We start from the raw sequence: 19589 nt of genomic DNA on the forward strand, positions 1-19589 counted from the left end.
TGGTAAACAGCAGAAAGGGATTAATGGATGAATCTGCATTGTTCTAGCTGCTGCCCATGTCACCCATCTCCAAGGAAAGCTTGACACAGATTAGATATTGAGCCAGGCTAATGCTGGCAGCAGATACTGTGATGGTAACCTGCCTATCAGTAGATCCTTCCACTGGGTTTGCAATTTTGATCTGTGCCCCACACACCTGACAGACCTCATTGATTTTGACACCCTGACACCCAATTACGCAGCCAAACAAATAATTTGGAATGGTGAATTTTTTAAAAATTTTTTTTATTTTAAGAGTTTACATTCAACGTTACATGTACATTTAGTTTCACTCCCCATTTATCATCCCCAACCCTAACCCAGTCTCCTCCCCTCCCTGCCCAGTAACTCTCCCCGTATGTCCCTCATAGTTATACACTCCTGTTTGTCCTGCATTTCCTTTGTGTGAATGTTGCCCCTCTGGTGCCCCGTGGTTGACTGCTCCAAGGGGTGCATTTCCATAGAGTATGTGGATGCGTCACCCTGGGTTGAGTGGTCTGCATGTACATCTTGTTTACTATTGGGCTGAGAGCCAGCTCCTGGGAGTGAGCTTTATTCCAGGCCCAGAATGAATTCTTGAATTCTTGAGAAGTAGTCTGAGCACATGCATCTAAAACTGCCCAATAGCCTCTCACCTCTGGAAAGATGGATTCAATGCCACTGAATCTGGTGTTGCCATGCATCATAGGAAAATGAGACTGTTGCATTGCCAATTGGTGCAGCTTGGTCAAATCTAGTTATGGAATGGCATATAGTTCCTGAATGGTACAGGCCTCAAGAGGTGGTCCCTCCAGGTCAGGGTTGAGGCACATGGACAGTATGGTGTGGGGAAAGCTTGCGCTGTTACTGCCTGTGCTATACCCATTCTGACCACCTGCAAAGATGACAGAGAACTGGACAGCTTAGGCCAGTATGGGATGCTCATGCCTTTCAGGGGGACTCCAATATGATCATGCAAACCTGTTTGATACACTCAATGATGGATTGTAGAATGCCAGCAATAGTGATGGCCCACTCAGATGAGTTGGGGAGCATTTCCCCTGCCACCTGGACCTGAGCCCCTACACTCTCTCATAATTCCTTGATCTTGCAACCACCTTTCCCAATGAGAGAGCCACGATGACTAGCAGGGACCACCAGCCTCAGGGTAACTAAGGGTCTACTGGCCGCTGTGCTACTGGTCACAGAGCTGTTAATATCCTCTTCCAGCCTGTCAATGATCATAGCAAAGGCTTTAAAGATGCCATTAGTGGGTCCAACCAAAGTGATAACTCTCTCAGGACAGTTCCCTTCTGAGGTGTTGATACATACACCACTCTCTTTGCACGTCTTCTTAACTGATTCTCCTTTTCTTCTGGTGACACTGCCAACTTTCTTTCCATGCGTAAGTAACCAGATGTGAGAGTGACATTTAATCTACCTTCAATCACACCAGTGTCCATGCCAAGCAGTGTTCTGGGAAGATGGACTTTTGAGTGGTCAATTCTTTAGTCACTGGTAGGAGGTGAAAGCCAAAGCCTGCAGGCGTAAGGCGACTGAGGAGGAAAAGGGGAGTGGGCGGGAAGGGGAAGGGCAGGAGGCTGGGGGCAGAACAATAGGGGTGGGTGGGCAGATGAGGGGGGACCCTTTGGGTGTGCAGAGGAGGAAGGGGGGTGGAGGAGAAGAGGGAAGAGATTCTGGGGCAGGTGGAGGGTGGCGGAGGGCAGGCGGTCAGGAGAAGGTACAGGCAGTGGCTGCTTTGGGTGCTGCCTCTGCTGGTTGGTGTCAATACCATTGATTCTTGATCATATGCCACCTCCTGAAACAGTTCAATGCTTATTGGTCTAGTTGTCAGGAATTTTGTTTTATATTGAGGTATAACCCATACTGAAGACTGTAGTCTTTGATCTTCATTAATAAGTGCTTCAAGTCTTCTTCATCTTCAGCAGGAAGGTTGTGTCATGTGCATATCTGCAGGTTGTTAATGAGTCTTCCTCCAATCCTAATGCTGCATTCTTTTTCATATAAGTCCAGCTTCTTGAATTATTTTCTCAGTATACAGACTGAATGAGTATGGTGAAAGGATACAACCTTACTGTACACGTTTCCTGATTTTAAGCCATTTAGTATCCCCTTGTTCTGTCTGAATCACTGCCTTTTGACCTATATACAGGTTTCTCATGAGTGCAACTGAGTGTTCTGGAACTCCTATTCTTTACAATGTTATCCATCATTGTTATGATCCACACAGTCAATTGACTCTGCATAGTCAAGAAAACACAGCTAAACATCTTTCTGGTATTCTTCACTTTCAGCCAAGATCCATCCAACATCCACAATGATATATCCCTTACTCCACATCCTCTTCTGAATCCAGCTTGAATTTCTGGCAGTTCCCTGTAGATATACTGCTGCAACCATTTCTGAATTATTTTCAGCAAAATTTTATTTGCGTGTGATATTAATGTCTCTATTTTTAATAACAAAAAAACACATAAATGATAAAATGTCAAGTAAAAAAAGTGGGCATAAATTTAGTATATTGTGATGTCAACTATGTTTTTGAAAATAGAAAAGACAAGACAAAAAGTAGGAAGAAATATTCCATTATGTCATTTGTAAGTACCCGAGTAGTGGGATTTGGGGTGATTTTTGTCCCTGCTTTACTGTGTGATTGTTGTTGCTAGCTGCCATTAAGTTGGTTCTGATTCGTGGCGACCCCCTGTGTGCAGAGTGGAACTGCTCCTGAGGGTTGAAGGCTGTGACTTTGGAAGTAGATCCCCAGGCCTATCATCCAAGGCGCCCATGGGTGGGTTCAAACTGCCAACCATGTGGCTAATCAAGCTCTTCACCATGTGCACCACCCAGAGGTGGCTTATTGTGTGCTACATCTTAAAAAAAAGAAAACCCACATATAATTTGTAAGTGGAAACAAACCAACAAAAAACAGAAAAAGAAAGCTACTTGCCACACAAGAGGACAACCTAGTAGTGTAATGTCCTAAAGTCCTGCATTTTCTGAAGTTACCTCTGAATTGGGAGGGAGAGAGGTAAATCAGGAGATCAGTTAACGTGAGAATTTATGTTGTCTCAACAGAATTAATCAAGTTCTAAATAGCTAAGGAATTTAGGTTATCATATAATTTGGGGGATTTATCAAGGGAACTTTCATACTGCCAAGTGAAATATTCACACTGCCTCGATAGATACTGTAACTATAGAGATTAAAAACGGAATTACTGGCAAAGAACAGCCTGACCTAGCTAACCAACCATGTCCACCACGGCAGCCCTGTACTATTCTGTTCTCTAGGCACCACACTGCACTGAAGCCCCAACACGAGGTAAAGCTCAGGTTCTGTTACCCACTCTCATACAGGACTATAAACTGCTGTCACCTGGCAGAAAGCCTTGTGCCATTTGAAGTTGAACCTGATGATGTGACAAATACACCGCTGATTGATCCCTGAGCCATTTCTGAAAAGAAAGAGAAAATAAACTTCACAAAATGTACAATTATCATATGATGCATCGAAAATCTAAAGAAACTGAAGTTACATATATTAATATGGCAATGGGGTAACTTATGAAGACTCTGAGTATGTGAGGAATGGTTCAGAGGGTGCACTTATGTATGCAATGTTTTTTTAATGTGTACTTTGTACCAGGCTGCGCAAAGGCGAAGGAAACAGGCCCAGCCCCTGACCTCATGGAGCTTACTGTGTCTAGTGTGTTAGTCTCCAGCTTCGCTGATCAGAATCTCTGAGTCTTTTTCTAGTAAGGCATGGAAATCTTTAATATATACGTACGTTTCTTCATATTATATACATGTGCTGCTGTACTACATTTAAAACCAAACATAGAAATCAAAGGATGTAAAATAATACACATACAAATTATTTTTCTTTCTGTTCTCCAAGAATCATCTTACATGCCCTTTTGTGTACCCGCACTTCATTTTGGAGACTACTGGTATACCAGATGGTGGGTTAATTTCCCCCAAGGACAGGACAAAATGAAGTGCGTTTAAATGAACCTGTACCATGAAGAACTCAGATCAGCGCGCATTGCTAGATACTGGCAAATGGGGAAGGAACTGGTTTTTACTGGATGGTACTAAAATCCAGGACAGATTTTCATTTGTTCTGAGGAGGCTTAGGAAACCTCCAGCTACAAAGAGGAATTTTTCTGACCTCTTCTAGTACAATGATTCTCAAGGAGTAATTCAAACCATGAGAGAAGTATGGGAAAACAGACAGCACACATCACTATTTCCCACTTTGTTAGAAAGCCATCCTCCCTTGAGTCTGTGACCAGCACCCTGACAACACAGCTAAGGAAGTTACCAGAATGAAAGCTCAGGACCAAAATAAAAGCTCTTAAAAGAAAAAAGAGCTCTTAAAAAAAAAAAAAAAAACTTCCATGTTTATGTTGTCATTCATATTCCAAAGCAGGAACATCATTTATAGGAACTGAGTATTTAGTAACTTTTAAATGCTTTTCTTGGTTACTAGGTTATGGTGATCGATTTGTGCACATGCACGAAGGGCTGTTGGGGGGGGGGGTCACCATGCCTGTTACACTCCTCAAAGAACTTCAATGTTTCCCCAATTCTGGATCAACATTTGGCAGATGAAATCCTAATTGTTTTTAACACCTTCATCATATAAACTACATGGGTAAAGCCACAAAATGCTGCTTTATACTCTCAAATTGCAATAAATCCCAGCAGGCAAGGCAACCTAACAGGACTATTATCTTACTCCACTGTAAGACCACTTACATTTATATAGGGCCCACCACCGTTCATTCTTCCATAATCACCCACATCCCTTTTGTCAATTTAGTTCTTTTTTACTTTTCTCTTCTTTTTGTCTTATTGCTCTGGTATCTAAATGTTTGAAGTCAAACTCGGCAAAAGAGAAGCCAAGCATTCATTAACTCTAGGAGGAATCCAAGAGGAGTGAGAGTGTATCTGGCAAATACACTGGGGCCATCAGAGTGGTTCTGACCTGTCACATAAGGTTCCAGAGCTTTAGGTACCAAACTTCTTGCCATTTTAAGGTCTTCGGCTGAACAGCTTCCTGATTCTAGTCCACAAGCCATTCCCATTCGTTTTAATACTTCTATATCATCATGGATTTCAAACGTGTTGTCAAAATTAAATAGATACTCAAATCTGAAAGGGAAAAAGCTCACCGTTAGAACAACACAAACTGCAAGGATGACAGGCAGCACACACACTCTTGGCTTAGGGGGCCCAAAGCAGAGCCTGCTCACTCACTCTTAACACACGCAATCCTTCTGATTCCCTTCCACCTTGTGTTTCTTTAAAAATTTTCTAAACTACAGAAAATGAATAACCACAAAAATAAAAGACATTACTGATTCAAGCAGTATTATAAGTCACTGTCTACAAACTACAGACGTGAATATACTAGGAAACCACCTGCTCCTGGTATATGGACTATTCCAATTAAGGCTCTGTCACCACTCCATCATAGACAATAACTATTTGGCTATTCACGCAATGTTAAGAAACTGGTCCTAATAACAACCCCAGTAAGTTTTATCTGTTTTCCTTAAAAGAGAGATAGATGATCATGGAAATGCGAGAGAAATCTGAATATTAATTATACTAAAAGACTGTATTTCATAATCACAAACATCTAATTTTACCAGAGGCACTATTTTCTTTCTAACAAGACTGACCATGACACTTCTTCACTTTTGCTTTGAAACAACAGCTGAAACAAAAGGGTGGATGGAAAACTTCTCTTTTTCCACGAACCACCTACTTGTCATTAGAAATACTGCAGTCAATCACTGTCTTCTTGCTGGTGTTCACAATGATAAACGGTAGGTGGATGACGGAGTTGGAGGGAGGTGGCCTGTTGGCTTGCTGCTCTGCTTGACGGTTTCTCTGCACCAGATTCTTGAAGGCAATTTGCTAAAATAAAATGGACCAATTTACATACTAATCATATTAGTCACCGGTAGGAACAATAATATTGTACATGTTATGTAGCAATATAATACCTTTTCTCCGAGGAGTTCTTTATAATCCTCCCCACATCCCCACAAGATAGATAAGAGGGAGTTTATTTGAACTCTCCTTTAGAGATCATAGTGAACATTTCGAAGACTGCAGACACCTGGTTAATTCATGTGATCTCTTTAGTATTAGGAAGACTTAGTAGCCTGGGTAAAGAAAATCCATTCTGAAAAATCAAATACTCAAAGGAGAATTTAGAATGTGGGATATGCAAACACTCATACAATTTAAATAAAAAACATATTCCAAGAAAAAGAATCAAAAGAAAGAAAAATCAATTTTGAAGTTAAATTCCCTGTCTTGCTTTTCCACGCTTATTCTTCCTCTATCCCCTGCTCCTCTAAAGGAGGGACTCCATAAGCTTACCCACACCTCCTACACCTATAGGCACCTGCCCTTGTCAAGTGGTGCATGTCTTGGAGGTCATTTATTTTAGACCTGTGAGAAGGTGACAGGAAGAGTCCTGTGGGTCTAACTCAAGAAAGTTAAGGCTTCAGTGCCCTAAATTGGATGTTTTTACATTGAGGATAACTTTGTTCTTGTTAATTTAAAGCTAGGAAATTGGCTTTCACTCATTTCCTTGCCTGCTTCTCCCACACCTACGGCTCCACTACTGTGCCCCAAGGAAGGTGCTGGTGATACAATCATAGGACCTGCCCCACAGGAACTTACAGCTTGTAGGAGGGAGGTAGCAACCACTCAGGTTTCTAAAAATTGCTACAATGTGCTATGACAACAAAGAAAAAGGGAGTAATTCATTTTACTAGGGAGCAACTGAATGGAAGAAATGGGGAGTCCAGAGGAGGTGACAACAATCCAACCCATTCCTACTCTTGCACCATTTTAAGTTTGGAGAACGAGAAATCTATGCCTCTCTGCTCTTTGAGCCATCCTCACCCCTTCTATCAACTCTACACAACCTCCCTGCTCCAACCCTCCACAGTTTCCACTTGGAAGCATCCCTTGGAGGGCTACCTTGACACAAAGACATGAGTGACCATACACCCAACCTCTCCCAGGATACTTGGATCGTAGACAACTCTTCTTCACAAACTTTTAATTTATGAAGTAATCCATTTTTCGAATAAGGTACCTCCTTATGCAAATAAGCAGACTCCTCCCCTAACTACTAGCAACTTTGCCTGGGAGTAAAATACACACAGTCAACAGTGGTTTATAGTGTGATGTCTAAGGGCCACTGGCATGGCCCCCAATTAAAACAAATGTCCCACCTTCCCATAGTATTCTTTTTTGGCCTTTCTTTAGATGTGCAACAAATGGCCTTCCACGTCTTCCTTAAAATCTCTTACCCCTTTAGCTTTTCCTTCTGGTTCTTCTCCTGAGTATAGACTGTGTTCTTAGGCCCCTTCTCTCTGCATGCTTCCTTCTACTGATTCCACTCTCCCCCACAGTGGCTAACATCCCTTCTGCAGAGGTAACTCATACTCAAGAAGGTCCCTCGGCCTGCTGCCAAGACTTCTCCCAGCAACTCAAATTCCACCTGATAGCGATGAAACTCCTCTCCCTTTCTTGCTCCCATCACCAAGTGTCAAGCAGCTGCTCCTACTGATCCTCTGTCTGGGTTACTGGACCCATCCTTTCCCCAGGAATCCAGGACCATACCTCACTCTTTTGATGCCTCCTCCTTCCAATCTCTAATCGTTACATTCTGTTCCACAGGCTCCATTACCACAATGTAGATCTTCTCTATAGGCCTAATACACATGCTCATTCTTTTACCAAGCAACCCGTCTGCTTCTTGACTAGCATTAATCAAGTCTCATTTATTTTGTTTACTGTCCGCCTCAATTACTAGCGTGTAGGTTCCAAAAAGACAAGATCCATGTCTATTATGCTCATGACTATATCCCAAACACTTAGTCTAGTGCCTGGTACTCAGCACATACTTCATATGTATCAGAGTGAATATAAAAAAAAAATGCTATCTTCTCCATGAAGCCATGCCTGCTACCAATGAAGACACTTTGTTCCACGTAACATAAAATACGCACACACACACACACACACACACAAAGTTCTCTTTCGTCCAAATGCACTCTCTCTCTCTCTGGGAACAAGGCTCATGTCCCGTGAGCCCATGTTCCTGACAATACCTGGACAGGAGGTGTTCAATGAATACTTACGAAATTCACATTCAATCCAAAGCAGAGATTTTATTTACCATGTAGGAGCATAAGTTCCAATTGCAAGATACTACTGTTAGAAGAACTAAATTAGTAGAAGAAAAAAAGAAATTACTTGCCTCCAAAGATAAAATTTATTACCTGTAGAATAAGTTCTTGAAGTTGAGATTGTTTCTGTTTTATTCTTTCAAGTCTTCTCTGTCTCTCTACCTTCAAAAATAAACAAATACAAGAAATCTTCACAATTTACTTAATATAAAAAAAAAACCGTATCAACACATCACCACCTAAGTAGGTTTTTGCCAAAAACATTCGTCCAGAATTTAAATGTGAGAAAACAGACAAATCGAGAATCCAGGTGCTATAGGAAACAGGAGGTTTTTTGTTCGATTTTCAAATTGTGGTGTGTGTGTGTGTATATATTAGTATATATATATGTGTGTGTGATATATAAACATACACGCACATATAACAAAACATTACAGATGAGTTTTTGTTCAATTTAAAAATCACACATTCTATTCCCTCTCTTCTATTATTCCTTAGATATGGCTATGAGATTTAAAATAAATAATAACTCACAAACAAGGATTCACAATTTACCTACACTAGACATCAGCATGGACTGCCATGACTTTAACATAGACTTTACCATGGACTGCCAGAAGAATGAACAAATCTGTCTTGGAACAAGTATACCCAGAATGCTCCTTAGAAGTAAGAATGGCCAGACTTCATCTCACCTACTTTGGTCATGTTGTCAGAAGAGACCAGTCCCTGGAGAAGGATATCATGCTTGGTAAAGTGAAGGGTCAGTGGAAAAGGGATGCCCCTCAATGAGATGAACTGACATAGTGGCTGCAACGATGGACTCAAGCATAGCAAGGATTGTGAGGGTGGCACACAACCAGGCAGTGTTTCATTCTGTCGTATGCAGGGTTGCTATGAGTAGAAATGGACTTGATAGCACCTAACAACAACACACTTAAACTAAATCTGAGTGCAACATGACTAACTCTACCAACAGCTGAGGGTTTGCACAGTTAGCTTGGTTAGGCTGGGCATACTTCTCCAACATTAAAAGAGGAAAGGAAGAAAGTGGCAGGAATGTTTCTCATTTACTGCCTAGCATCAGAGCCGAGAAATAGAGGGGAACAACTATACAAGAAGAGTTAAGAATCTGCCTCTTCAGCTGGTCTGTGCTAGGCACAAACAGCACAAGATCATATAGCAAAATAATCTTACAAAGTTATCAAAGGTACAGAGAACAAAAATACTCCTGCTTTAGCCTGAATTATTTTTGGACATTACATGAACATTAAATAAAAGAAAAGGTTACAAGTATACCTCTAAATTCTGACATTCCTGAGCCGAGTTAGTAGGCAGACCAATCCATTTGATTTCTTTCTTTTCCTTAGAGATAATGTTCATGGCCATTAAGACATTTAAGGCATCGTAGACTCGTCGTCTTATATTCTTCTGGTCATAAGCCTGGTAAAGACAGGTATTAATCTCCCAAAAAGATCCAACACAGCTTGTACATTAACATTTCAAATTTCAGACCAGATGAACAGTCTCATTAATTCATTTCATATGGTATAAACCTATCACTGAAGCTCCTAATTTTATAGTCTTGCTGAATAATTCAGTTCTAAAGCCACAGGGTGGAGTAGGCAAGGGAGGTGGTCAGTGCTTGATGTGTGTATGTCTGTGTGTGTGTGTGTATGTGTGTTGGGGGAGGGATGCCTCAGGGAGCCACAGAAGCCCACAGCAGGGTGCTGAAGCCTGGTAATGGTGTTAGAGGACAAGGAAAGCCCAAGGGGATGCCTGTGCAGAAGATAGGACAGGAAGGGCATTAGAGGACTGCTTCCATTCTGAGTATTTATCAAATAAGTACTAATTAATATAATGGGAGTCAAGTGTCACATTGTCAGAGAGGGAGTTATGAACACAGAAAGGGAGAAGCCAGAAAGGATCCTGGGGTATGGTTTGGAATTTCTGTCATTAGTGTGAACTGATGATGGCTTTCAATAAATACAGATAAGCCAGATGGAAGAGGCTCCCACTGGTCAAATCTGGACTGTTTTTGAGCACATAACAAAAAAATGATAGTTACAGCTTAGAAGCCACTGAATAAAATGCCCTTGTTATTAAGTGCTATCATGTCTATTTCAACTCATAGCCACCCCATAGGGTTTTCTCGGCTATAACCTTTATGGAAGCAGGTCCCCAGATCTTTCTCCCAATGAGCTGCTGGGTGGGTTTGAAACGTCAACTTTTTGGTTAACGGAACACAACAGGAAAGTATATGTACAGTGATATAAATGAATGAATGAATTGCAAGTCTAACGAGGATAAGAATATTTAGAGTCTCAAAGTAATCCCCACACATTCTTATTAGTTACAAAGTGAAAAAGAGAAATTTGACAGTGAAGAAGCCCGGCAGACACTACCTTAATCAGATATCAAAGTTCCCATCAGCTGTAAGGACACAGCCCCTCTTCTGTGACATTCCCATCAAAGATGCTCAGCCTGACTCTAATCATGAGGAGACATCAGACATATCCACACTAACAGACGTTCTACAAAACCAACTGTCCCATGACATTCAAAGTGCCAAGGTCATGCAAGTCAAGGCAAGACTGAGGATGTATTTCAGATTGAAAGAAACAGAAGAGATAACACAATTAAATGCAGCATGTGATTCTAAACTGGAAGCTTTCGCTATAAAGAACATCTAGTGGGACAAGTGGTAAAACAAATGGAGAAGTCTGAGAATTAGATTATAATAATTTCGATATTAACTTCCTGGTTCTAATGGCTATATTGGTGGTTATGTAGGAGAATGTACTTGTTTGAAGGGAGAAAAATGAAAAACAAACTAGTTGCCATTGAGTCGATTCAGACTCATGGTAACCCCATATGTTCCAAGGCAGAGCTGCTGCTATAGGATTTTTATGGCTGTGACCCCTCAAAAGCACACTGCCAGGCCCTTCTTCTAAGGTGCCTCTGGGTGGATTTGAACTGCCAGCTTTCTGATTAGTAGGCAAGCAGTTAACCATTTGGGCCATCCAGGAACACACTAAAAGATCTGGGCAGGACTGATGAAACATCCTATTAGCAATGTACCCTCAAACGATTCAGGAAAAAAAAAAAAAAAAAAAAAATTGCACTGTATTTGGCACATTTCCACGTTTGAAACTACTCAAAATTTAAAAAATTTAAAAAAAGTGAGCTATGAAAAGCAGGTGAGTTCTGAGGGGAAGTAAAGTCTCATACGAGACCATCCAATATATACTCACTGATTCATTTGGTAAAATATGGTTATCAGCAGCACTGAACTCCGCGACCAATTCATCTGCCACTTCGTTATATGAAGTGGTTCCTTTCTTCTGAACCTTCTCACAAACCTTCATTGAGAAATGCCTCAGACCCTTGCCATTCTTCTCTCCTTTTCTGTTGCGTTTCCTTCAAAAATACAAAAGAAAACATAAACAGTCATTAGCATTCTTCACAGGTAACCTTGAATTAAGATACACTATTACCTAAAAGATGTAATAAGCTACACAACAAGGGCCCAAGTCCAACTGGTACAGTAGATCTCATAGGATCAGGCCAAGATTTCCTCATTATTCCAAGTCATAGGAAAATTAGCTACATCAAAGGAGGTAGTACATTGTTAGTGCACGTGTTCAGTGTTCTGGGCTTTTTTCTTTCAAGGTCAGAAAATGTACATTTAAGAGGCCAGATTTCACATCTCTATCTTCAAATGTCTGGGAAAATGGGTCAGCTATCCAAAGAGGTAGGGATCAGGCAGTGATACTGTATCTTGGTATGTATATACATCTTTGCATGAAACATTACATTTTTAAGACATCAACCAGCATCAGAATTCTGAGAAGTTCTGGTATAAACGTAGGAATTTTTAGTGGAAATTTCACCAAGCTATTAGACAAAGCTGTGATGCATGCCCCCATGAGAATGGGTGCCAAATTGCTAAAAACATGAAGTGTTTCAGATCGAGAGGGTAAATCCAAAATTCTAAACTTTTTGAGTCAGCATATCAAAGAAAAGGAACACTCTTGGTTTCTAATTGGCTAAATTTTTTAAAATGAGACTGACCATTTTTTTGCTTTATAGAGACACAGTCTTTCTGTTTTGTTTCTATTTGCTTGTTTCTAAGGAAAGAAATATGGCTGACCAAGTAAAATAGTGTTCACATCAGATTCTGCTTTAGAGGAAGAAATGATCTAAATAACAATTCTGGTGGGGCCACAAGAGGGGACACACTAATGGTCCATAAACCTCAGCATCTCGTAAGTTAAATTTACTGTTATGGATGAAGCTGCTGTAAGAGCGATCACATTTATAAATACTTATTTCCTAAATTGTTACTTTCCAGTACAGACAATGAAAAGTTTTAAAGTTACCACTGAGTTGATAAAGCCAGCTTCTTCTTCTTCTTCTTCTGCCAAAACTGATAACCCTTGAAAGTGTAACAATATACCAAAGCCCTACAGAAGGGGAACTGCTTTCCCAGCAATCTGACTTCTCATTTACTGAGGTGAAAGTAGATCTTTGATTACAGGTCTCTTCTGGGTATGAAATGCACTTTTCCAATGAAAAACAAACTGAGTTTATTACGAGCTCTAGAAAAAAATAAATCTATAAGGGAACCTATTGCATGATCATACAACATATTTGGCCACAATGGAGAACTTTTACGATTAAAACTCTAAGCAATTTTGTTAATTCTAATAGTTTGAGAGGAATATTGCTCACCCAGCAGACCAAGGTGAGGAGTCTGAAGCCTGGTTCTGTGATACAAAATGTGTGTTAGGGGTGTGTGGACTTCCTACCAGGATAGTATTTGGCGCTGCAGGTCTCTGAGGTGTACCAATTACCTACAGTTAAAAAAGACAATTCAGAACACAATCAGAAATCTCCCATATTATGACGCTGCCATTTTTATTATTTGTTTATTATCTACAGCCACTTCTGAATTTTATTAACCACAAAGAATTAGAACAATGGTAATGTAAGTACCCAAGGCTAACACTTTTGAGATATTGACTGATATAATCACATCTGTTCTGATATGTCTTTGTTTCTCTTCATCAACCTCAGACATCTCAAATTAAACAAAAGCAACAGGAAACTTCAAACAGCCCAAACAAGCCAGGACAAAACAAGGCACACCTCCAATGGTAAATGAATGACTATGAAACTGCAAAGTTCAATCAAGTTTAATGATCTTTTTTGGAGGTGGGAAGGATACTGTAGAAGGAAAAAAAGTATCCCAATACAGAATTCTGTATAAAGGAACTTCACCAACATTTCTATTTTTCCCCTCATCCTTTTTTACTCCCTTTCGATAATATAGACAAGGATAAAATTGTATCCTCTCAGTGGTACTAAAAATTGGCCAACTACAAAAACAAAGAACAGCTCTTAGAACAAAAGCATACATAGAATTAGAGACACAGCCACAGTTCATTCATCACCTGAGGCAGTATAATCATCAAGTTGATAACCAAAGCCTGGGTTTAAAACTTAACACGTGGGGGCATCTCATTGCCACGGCACTGTCTTTAGGAATCAAAGCACAGCAAACACTGACAAGGGAAGGGTGGGCAATTAACATCAGGATCAAAAACCACAGGTTCTTATGTATCTGGTGACAATGGTGGCAACCCTCTGAAAGCTGCACCAACTGACATTTACCAATCAGCCTCACACACATGTAAAACCCTAATGTAATCCTTTCTGGAAGGTTTGGGGCATTCAACAATCATTTCCACATTAAAGGAGACAAAAAATGGTTTGTCTTTTGACAATAAGGACTTGAGTTCCATCAATGTTTAAATATTAACATTTGAGAATAAATAAGCATTGCTTTGCCAGTCCATTAATATTTTAACTTTTCTAAGATCTTGTTAAGGAGCCTTGGTGATGCTGTGGTTAAAGCATTCGGCTGCTAACTAAAAGGGTGGCAGTTAGAACCCACCAGTGGCTCCATGGGAGAAAGATGAGGTGGCCTGCTTCTTTAAGATTTACCGTCTTGGAAACCCTATGGGGCAGTTCTACTCTGTCCCCTAGGGTCACTATAAGGTGGAATCGACTCCATGGCAATGGGTAGATTAAGATCTTCTTGCACAATCTTTGCATCTGAATCAGTGAACTGATGATTCAGTAAAATTATTCAGAAACACTATTTCTCAGGGAAAATTAAGAGACTCACTTTACTACAAAGAAAAATGTCTCAGCAATTTGTGTGGATATTAAGAAATTTCAGGTAAATGTATTAGAAGCCTGAATGTTAGTAAAAGCCTCACTCCAGGAGAGGAGAGAAAATCTACCTCTGAAGAGATTCACAGGCGTGGTGTCCCTGTGAAGCCAAATGCTCCCCTCTACTTCCCCTTCTTAGCAGGATAAACACATTACCTGTCTGCCGTGGCCGGTGAACAGCTGACAGAAGGACTTTTTAAAATGATCTGTCTCTAAGCCCAGATTACCTCGCTCAATGTTAATGGTCCACATGTGTTATACTCATGAAAAGAAAAAGATAACTGAATTCTCATCCTTTCCATTTGTAAATGTCATATTTACATCTTTAGCATAAAAGATTTATCAGAGTATTTTTCAAACTGTGGATCTCCCCTCAGTAGTACGCCCTGAAATACAATTAGTAAATTTTTTGAAAAATGACAAAGAAAAGAGAAAAAAGGTATTATTGCATGAAACTTTTGTCTCTTTAAAATATATGCACACACTCCTTCGTGATGGTGTTCTGTGTAACCATGTGAAATGCATTTTTGTGGCCAAAACAGTTTGAAAAACACTGAAGATCTGCGTAGTCAAAACAATTACTTAGGCACCGTACTTTTTACTTCAAATTGGTATTCTCAAGAAAGTAAACGGTAGACTTTGAAAAGTTACAACTTGTGAAGTCCTTGCCTAAGTATGCAAGTATACCCAACACAAATAAGTAGAACCTTGATTCAATGAAGTCCTTTAAATCACAATTGTTAAATGACCTTACATGTGTATTCTTCTCCCTGAGAAAAGGGCTTAATTAAATTCAATCTCCTGACTAATCTCCTGACTCCATGAGACACTCTATCTTGACCCTGAAACAAAACGATCCTCTACTGGTCCTCTCTCTAGAACCATTTTCATCCATTTTATCTTAACTTCTAGTCAGGAACATACTAATCAAATTATTCTGCAATAAGAACAGAGGGCCAGGTACACAGTACAGAGTAGATGCTCAACAACTGCTGTTTAAAGTAAACTTGGTTGTGGGGTTGGGGGATGAGTAAATGAAAGACAAGATATTTTTAGGATGGTTTTGTAATGGAGGGTATGTGACACTATGCATTTTCCAAAATCCACAGGACAGCAACATGAAGAATGAACCATAATATAAACTGTGGGCTTTAGTTAATTATACTACATCAGTATTGGTTCATCATTTTTAACAAAGTACCACACCAATGCAAGATGTTAATAATAGGGGAAATGGGGGTAGGGGAGAGGAACACTACTTTCTGCTCACATATTCTGTAAGTTTAAAACTGCTCTAAAAATTGTCTACTTAAAAAGTGAATGAATGAATACACTTTCCTTGGATAAAAGGAAACCAATAATCAAGCACTTGGAAAACACTGTTCAAGTGTGATTAAGCCTAAACTCTCCTTAGTTTCTATTAGTCAAAAAAAAAAAAAAAAAAATTATAACTCTTGTGTTTACTATAGTTATAGTATACTTGGCCTTAGGAACAAGAAAGATAGAGACACACAGACTCTCAACCATTAATGAGCTAAAAGAACACAGCAGAACATACACAATGGCTGTGTGTTCACAATGCTGAGGGGTAAAGCAATCAGAGAAAGCCAAGTTTGGCAGAAAAATGGTGAATGTACTCTCTGTGCATGCTTTAGCTATTTTACATGGAAATACTCATTAAATGCCTTGTTTTCCCTGTGGGAAGCTTCCTTGTACATGCCCCAATTCCCTGGAAATCCCATGGAAGGAAGTACATTATATGGATTTGGATGCCAGCACTGCTTGCTGAACACACACACCCTTTGAGTTACTTGGGGGTGTGGGTTTCCGTTCCTCTACTAAATGCATCCAGGCTGCTGGCATTTTTGAAGTTCACATCTGCTTTTTGTACGTTTCTGCCTGCATTCTCAGCAGCCAGCCAGTCTCCCAGCTCCAGAGATGCCCTCCTGTACTGGCCTTTATATTTGTCCCTCAGCCCCTGTAATGTGCCACTCTTAATCAATCATGGATTTGGACATCAAACCAACAAGCAAACAAGGAGACTCCAGATAAAGAACTTGTTAGCACTGTGAGTAAATTAAGAGTTAACATCTCCTAAGAACAAAACACATATGCTTCAGCGTCCAGAGTTTCTGAGCATCTACTTGGCACCAGTCAGCTTTTTCCCTTTTGTTTCTGGATTTTGAAGACAGACAACTAGGCTGAATGCAGATGGGATGTACATGTTACAGAGGAATGTTTTCTATTATACACAAACACACAGGTTACTACTGGGTATTATTTCATTTTCACACTATAAACTACGAACATTACCCATTACAGAAATAGAGGATAAATCGAGAGCATGGGACGATGTGCAACAAAGAACTGAAGGGTAGGAAAATGGGCAATAGAAGGAGGAGTGTCTGGAGTGAGGGGGCTGGAAGGTAAGAGAGGAAGAAGTAAACTGGGAGTAGGGAGATGAATGGAGTAAGAGAATGGTTAGAATTAAGAGCTTAAGTCTTTGAGAAAGGAGGAATGGGAATTGATATCAAAATAGAAGCCACACTATTTCAGGCGGGAGTGGCCAGGGACGTAAGACCACACCAGGCCGTGTGCAGAAGCCACAGCATCGTGAGATAAACATGGCCTAATCCGAGCAGATGGTTGATCCCACACTTAACACTGGGTTTCCATCTGTATCCAGAAATCAAAGAGCTACCTGGGGAGCAGTTACTATTCCATAAGGCTCATGAGGTCGGTAGCTCAGGGGTCTGAGGAGAAAAGAGCCTGTGTATGTAGGGAGTGTGTTTCAGGGATTCTCTGATGACATTTATCTACTCTGATGCAATGCTTATTTCTCCAGCAGGATGGCAGTTTCATCTCTACTCCTCACACTTTCCATGAAAGCACAAGAGTGTGTCAGCACGCAGCCCTCCAGTGACAGGCACTGTCACAGAGGATGTGTGCCGGGGTAACCAGGTGCTGCATCACCAGAGCTCGTTGAGGTGTAGTCACTTTTCTTATTAGTCTACCTTTTTGAGAGCAATTTTTCAAAGCTAAGGTTTCAAAACCTTCCAAAGTTCAGAGGGAACATATGTTTTTAAGCTTTTCTTTTTTTTTTTCCCCCCGAAACTTTTCATTGTGATTTGGGTCAAAGTTTACAGAGCAAATTGGTTTTCCATTCAACAGTTCATCCACAGTTTGTTTCGTGACACTGACCGCAATCCCCACAATGTAACAACAGCTCTCTTCCACAGTTTGTTTCGTGACACTGACCGCAATCCCCACAACGTAACAACAGCTCTCTTCCCACTTCCTCTCTGTCGTTACCTTTTCCCTGTGTCCTTCTTTTCTATGCATTCCTGCCCTCTGAGCTGTCCCCCTACACAAATGCTGCCCTTCTGAACTTCCAGGGTTGATTATTCTAAGGAGTATACCTCCCTGGTGGAATTGTTCACCTTGTAGGCCTGTCTATTATCTGGCTTAAAGTTAAGCTACAGGAATGAATTCAATTCTAGGCCCAAAGAGTAACTAGAGGCCATAGTCTCAGGCACTTCACCAGTCTCCATCAGACTAGTAACCCTATCTTTTTTCATGCTTTTGAGTTTTGTTCCACATGTTTCTCTCACTCTAACTATAATCTCCAATTTTGATCCCTTTCCGAGTGGTTCACAGTGGTAGCCGGGCACTACCTAGTTCTTCTAACATCAGGGTTGTGTAGCCTGTGGTTCCCATGGTCCACTAGTCCCTTGGACTGATTGTTTTCATGTATCTTTGATTTTCTCCACTCTTCTTTGCTCCAGATGAGAGACCAGGCTGCTCACAAACTTTTAAGACCTCAGTCACTACTCACCAAAGTAGGATGTGGAACAATGTTTTTATGTACTATGTTAGGCCAATTCAGCTTGATGTCCCCCAAGACCATGATCCTCAGCCTGCGGGCCCAGTGACTCACTCCCTCAAGGTGCTTGGTTGTGGCTAAGAAGTTATTTATGCACATACTACTTTGCTCCAGAATATATATGGACATTTTTATAGCACATACAAGTATGTGTACAGAAATATCATCTACCAAACCTATACATGGTCATGGGTACATTCTCTTTGCCATATCTGATCATCTTGCCTGTCTACCTATGTATCTACCCATAGGATTAATGTTTGTTATTACTGATAATACAGCATTGTGTATGTTAAAGTATTTACCTTTGTTTCCATATCTCTTGTGCATCTCTCCATGTCATCCTTTTACTTAAGAGTGATTGTTCTGGTCATCTGCTTTTGGTATACTGCCTTTCCCTTCACCCAAATCTATATGTACCTCTTACATTGCTAGCAATTTTCCCTCTCTTCCCCTCCCACTCCCATCCCTAGTAACCAACAAAGAAAGTTTCTTTCTGTGTGTAAGCCTTTCCTTGACTTTTTATAATAGTGGACTCATACAATATTTGTCCTTCTGTGATTAACTTATTTCACTCAGCATTATTAAGTGTAGTCACTTTTTAAATCATTTCAGCAGTCTTGGATAACAGGTAGTATTATGCTGATCAGATGTGTACTTAAGTTCAGAGAAGGTAAATAATGGTAGTGTAGTGTCTAATGCATTTGACGACTAACCAGAAGGCTGGCGGTTCAAACCCACCAGCCACTCCTCAGAAGGAAGCTTGGGCAATCTACTTCCGTAGTGATACTGCCTCGGAAACCCAAGGAGGGGTCACTATGAGTCAGATCTGATTCTACAGCAAATAACAACAACAACAAGCGTCTAAGGCATTTGACTGCTAATCAGAAAGCTGGAAGTTCAAACCCACCAGCCACTCCTCAGAAGGAACACTGGGTATATCTATTTCCATAGGGATACTGCCTCGGAAACCCAAGGAGGGGTTGCTATGAGTCGGAACTGACTCGATGGCAGTGAGTTTGGTTTTTGGGTTCTTTTAAGGTCACCAGTTGTGAAGTGGTAGTAGAGACTGATTTCAAACTCAAGTCTCCTGACTCCAGAGCTCCTATAATTCCCACTACCCTACATAGCTGCTTGAAGACACTTCGTGAAGAACTGACACCCTAAGAAAACAGAAGTGTGTGCTCTGAGCATCTGAACTCA

General features: G+C 40.6%; 1 protein-coding gene and 1 pseudogene across 1 annotated transcript in view; both read right to left on the bottom strand.

The window, feature by feature from the left end:
- TFDP1 (transcription factor Dp-1) overlaps nt 1-19589 on the bottom strand; it is a 156636-nt gene that overhangs the window by 4271 nt on the left and 132776 nt on the right. The window contains exons 5-11 of the mRNA XM_007942405.1: nt 12998-13119; nt 11518-11683; nt 9563-9706; nt 8357-8425; nt 5815-5966; nt 5029-5195; nt 3415-3493 (exon numbers count right to left, since the gene is read on the bottom strand). Coding sequence (XP_007940596.1) covers nt 3415-3493; nt 5029-5195; nt 5815-5966; nt 8357-8425; nt 9563-9706; nt 11518-11683; nt 12998-13119 — 899 coding nt within the window. The remainder of the gene's footprint in view (nt 1-3414; nt 3494-5028; nt 5196-5814; nt 5967-8356; nt 8426-9562; nt 9707-11517; nt 11684-12997; nt 13120-19589) is intronic.
- Nucleotides 44-1505, bottom strand: LOC103198256 (annotated as a pseudogene).

Source organism: Orycteropus afer, unplaced genomic scaffold (assembly GCF_000298275.1).
Source record: "Orycteropus afer afer isolate SDZICR_OR568_19922 unplaced genomic scaffold, OryAfe1.0 scaffold00089, whole genome shotgun sequence".
Taxonomy (NCBI): domain Eukaryota; kingdom Metazoa; phylum Chordata; class Mammalia; order Tubulidentata; family Orycteropodidae; genus Orycteropus; species Orycteropus afer.